Here is a 4,802-nt window from a genome sequence, read left to right on the forward strand (position 1 = left end):
ACACACACACACAGCCAAACACTCACGTGCCGCGTGTCCTTCTGAGGTTCTCAATAGTAGTGCTTTGGTACATTCTAGGCTGTATCGAGAGAGGACTTCTAAACCAATATACTTGTAGCTTCGAGGAAAATCAGTGCTGGATTGGCCACTTTAAGGTTCCACAGTAGAAACCTCTGTTTTGATTAGCAAGATACATCAGATAAACAAAACTTTCTGCACCCCTAATAAAGGATATCAAAGATGTGCAAAATGTTGTCAATAATCACCTAGTGATTAGTTCTTAACTAAATTTTATAAACGTTCCAACGAGAGTATTTCTAGCTCCTCTCGTCACCGTTTCTTATGTTACGTATGTGTTTGTCTTTCAGACGACTTTCTTCCACCATCATGGGTTAAACTGCGTATACTTGCAGCAAAACTGGACACGGCCTGATACAACCCCGAGTACCATCAGCTGGACCACTTCGCTGAGATAACTGGACTTGTGACCGCCCTCACACAACAGAGGATAAAAAGTATTTTCTTAATAAAGAGGAACCAAGTGGAAATCTTCGGGTGGCTTACTCGCGACATGAAATGTGGGTCTTCTCCTGACCCCTTGCTCAGCTTACACTACTCACCACGGTACTCTACCCATGTTCCAGCTGCCCACAGTAACGGTTCCTGCCTGTGCCATGTGACAGGGATTTACCGTATTCTGTACGGCCATCTCCGGCGTGACAGGGATTTACCGTATTCTGTACGGCCATCTCCGGCGTGACAGGGATTTACCGTATTCTGTACGGCCATCTCCGACGTGACAGGGATTTACCGTATTCTGTACGGTCATCTCCGGTGTGACAGGGATTTACCGTATTCTGTACGGTCATCTCCGGTGTGAGCGGGGTTTCTCCTAGTCTACACGGATGCCACTGCACCTTGCCTCCGCTGTCCCGTGCCACGTGATTTTCTTTCTCGCCTTTCTGGCAGAACTGAGCCACCAGCAAGGCTGTGGAAATCACGTGGTTTGCACAGGACAACGCCCAAAACTGTCTTCCGGTTGCTGCCCCGTACAAGCTGGACAACCATGTCGGCCGGCGGACGGGGGGGATTGTGACTCCGACCTGGGATTCCACTGTGGTTTGGAGGGCGGTGCCCGTATTGCAAATGGAAGTGGGATATGTCAAGGTAAATAAGGTCAACTGTGTTTTGTTTGTGTTTAAGCTGAAGCCCTGTGAGGCGCCAAATAGGTTTTTTATGCGGATCTCTTGGTCTCCCCGGGGACTTGGAGCAGGCAGGAACACTCTGGGAAGTTAAAAGAAAAATCAGGTTCTACCCCTATTCATATATACCTCGTTTTACCGCCTACCTTGGGACGAAGATGAAGTTGGCGGTACAGTGGGGTTGGTGGTACAACGAGGTTTTCATATCCTCTGTTAGATACATGTCACACCGACTGCCCAATGTCAAAGAAGCTTGTTTATCAATCACTAGATGAAGTAATGAGTTACCTCCTTTCAATCTGTCTCTTAAACTTGAGCGTGAGTTGTCATTAATATAGAGTAAAGCGCATAGAGCCTGCTGCTGAGCGGGGATATGCGCTATACAAATGCTATCTATTATTATTATTATTATTAAAAATGTCCCTTGGGCATTCGCCCATCTTTAAGTTAAATTGGGGTGATATTTGGCTACACCAGATAATTTGCGGGGGGTGCCGAGGTGGCGAGGTTTCTTTAAAGTTTCTCCAAACGACTTAACATTTTTAATCCATTGTTTAATGTTATATTGGCTAAGGCCTGAACGGAATAGCATTTTCATGATCAGCGCCTCAAATTTCTTCGGATTCACGCGGAGTGCGAAACTTGATGCTGAATTACAGTTATGTTTTATTTTTTATTATACTCTTCTGGTCACCCTAAGCCAATATGCCGAAGGCCCAGGGAGTTGTCTCACTAACAAGGCAATCCCCAATGTCCGGATCGGATGGGGGAGCAACTTTTGTTTTACTCTTCTACATTGCACATTGTATTTTGTTCGCTTGCGACACACCACATCACTGTAGATATATCCAAATTGCCTGAAATCTACAAGACAAGGGTAAGGAGGTGGGATGGGTCATGGGGCGTCGTGTACTGCCTAGTATGTACCGTGTACTTCTGGCGACCAGTTTGTTGGTGGTACAATGGGATAAATTTACAGTAGTAAAAAAAGGAGCATACAACTGAAACAGTTGGCGGATGGCAGTGTGAAGGCGCAAATACTATAGTTTATATAGGGGACTCTTCTCGTATATTGGCCAAACCTGGCGGCACAATAAGGAATAGCCAAAGCCAATATTGTTTCAACATATTGCGTCAAAGTCTACCTTTGTATACAGCAACTGCCAGAGAAACGGTTTTTTGGCCTATACAGGCGCGAGACCTAATTTGTCATTGAGCGATTAACGATGTTTCACAACTATGTTTTAAATTAAATTTGAAGTCGCTTGTTTCAAAGAAGATAAAGCAGTATAAAGAGCTTTGTTATCGAAAAGATAACTGACATTTCAAATTTTTTAACCTTTGTGGCTTGTGTCGTACGATATGTTTAACATTTTCTTAAGAGAAGTCGACCAGGGAGATTGTTTCAACCGTGTATACTTGAACTTTCGATCGACGTGTCAGCGGCGGTAACTGAACTTACAACAAAAATAGCAGCACTTGCAGCTATAGCTGTAAAGTCATAGTAATTATTGTGGGAACACTATTGTTGTTGTTGCTGCTGCTGTTGTTGTTGTTGTTGTTGTTGTTGCTGCTGCTAGTATTGTTATTGTTGTTGTTGCCGTCGTCATCGTGCTGGTGGAGATGACGGTAGTGGTGGTGTCATAGCTCTTGTTGTCTTTGTTACTGTAAATATTTTTATACTGGAAGAAGAAGAAGAAGAAGAAGAAGAAGAAGAAGAAGAAGAAGAAGAAGAAGAACTGCAGTAGTCAAGGATTCTGACGCTTAGATCAATGTATATTTCAGTCAAGCGGGAGACGTCATTTATGGCCAGACGATGCCATTGGTGAAGCTCCATTAGATAATACGTCAGCGGCCCTTGGGCCTAAACCCAGAGTTAACGGACCTCCCTGATTTGAACGCTATTGAATATATATTTAGTATTAATTCGCTTTGAGTCCTGTTAAATGATGACAACACTCGTGTTAATGTTAAAGTAATTAATTTTTTGGTTTGTTTTGGGGTGGGGGAGGGGGGGGTTGGGGGGGTTGAAAGGTGCACTAAGTATATTTCTTTTAAGGCCTTTCTCTTTGGGGCAACATATGGCTCGTTATGAACGTCAATAGGATTTAGTATTTGAGTCTATTTTCTGAGCTGCTTTTCGTTTGCTTGTTTGTTTGCTGTTGGTTTTCGGGTTATTTTTTAGTCAGTGTGTTTAATGGGCTTGTTCTATGTGGGACCACATGAATATAGAGTCGCCCTCAGTGGCTTTTTGAAGTCTAGGAAGTTTTGACACGTTGATTCTTTGCTGACAACATGAATGAGGATCAGTCCCTGTGGTGGGAGGATGGCCAAATATCATACTTTGTGGGTGATACTGGCAAGAGGGAAGAGGTACTTAATGATCATTATTGCAATCTGTGATGATACTGTGGGTACACGAGCTCTCAGCCACGGCCTATTGGTTCTTGTCAAGGAAGCGACAAGGACAACAATAAAAATAAAATAAAAAATATCGCGCTCTCGGAACTCGGGAAAGCAGCCTATTAACAACATATTAAGTGTAAATCTATATAATTTGAAGCGCCCAGATCGCAGCACAAAAGACGAGACGGGCTAATTTGCCATTTATTTTCCACAGTTCAAAATCAAGTTAGACCAAAGTGGGAAATCAAACGCAGAAACAAAGCAAACAGACAGACATACGAAACAGGAAGAAGAAACCCGCTCCATCTTGGAGCAGCTTCTTGACTTTCCCACCCCCTGACAATTGGCGGCGTTCTGCACAAACAAACGAAGGCGTTCTTGCTTTCAACAACGGGAAGAAAATGAGTTAAAACAACACGAACTGTCGCCTTGTTGATTTAGGGTCCACAAGGCGTGTGGAATGCGCCAAGTCGCCATCCAGCTAGTGATGTCACGCTCCGCGAAGGGGATCAGCGGGGGCTTGATGGAGGCCTCGGCGTCTACGCGACTTTGTCCCCTATAGCCTATATACACCAGAGCTGCTAACAATATTTTAGCATCTTTCTTCTTAAGAGTATTACTCTCGCTAAAAAAAATAAATATATATTCATCCTGAATGAAACATCTTTTTAGAATGTTCGTCTTGTTGTCCGAAGTATTAACACTGTACGGTCAGTCTCCAAGAGTTTTCCCCCGCTGGTTGCGGCAAATATTGTGCGAGCACGTTCCATCGAGAACTGAAATTAATATCCCAGTCTTTATACTCCCTCACTGATATTATGCTAACAAAACTTTCCCCAACTAAAGTGCATTGTGGCGCTCATATGACCTTATGTAGTTGCGAGCGCTGTAAAACCTCTACATAAACCAAAAAAAGTGCGTTGCAGTAGAAGCAATTAAATTTACAATAGGCGCTTCACCGTCGCACAGAGAAGATAAATTCGATTCCTGTAAAAGAAAATTTTTTGTCGAGTATCTACGTCTTTCTGTTTGGACATTGTATCCCTCTCAGCCTGTGTTGGCTCTTACAGGCAGAATCGAAGCCTGTCCCGAAACGATCTAAGTTGCGTAATTGAGGGCGTTAAACATTTACACACAAAAATCTTCTTCTTCTTCTTCTTCTTCTTCTTCTTCTTCTTCTTCTTCTTCTTCTTC

At 43.4% G+C, this 4,802-nt stretch overlaps 1 protein-coding gene across 1 annotated transcript in view; it reads left to right on the plus strand.

Annotated features, from left to right (window-relative positions):
• Nucleotides 1-369: 369 nt before the first annotated feature.
• The window catches only part of LOC101861218, a gene marked incomplete in the record, with an annotated part of 56,353 nt that continues 51,920 nt past the window's right edge, over nt 370-4,802 (plus strand). The window contains 1 exon segment of the mRNA XM_013085350.1: nt 370-1,167. Coding sequence (XP_012940804.1) covers nt 906-1,167 — 262 coding nt within the window.

The sequence above is a fragment of the Aplysia californica genome, unplaced genomic scaffold (genome assembly GCF_000002075.1).
Source record: "Aplysia californica isolate F4 #8 unplaced genomic scaffold, AplCal3.0 scaffold00367, whole genome shotgun sequence".
NCBI classification, from domain to species: Eukaryota; Metazoa; Mollusca; class Gastropoda; order Aplysiida; family Aplysiidae; genus Aplysia; species Aplysia californica.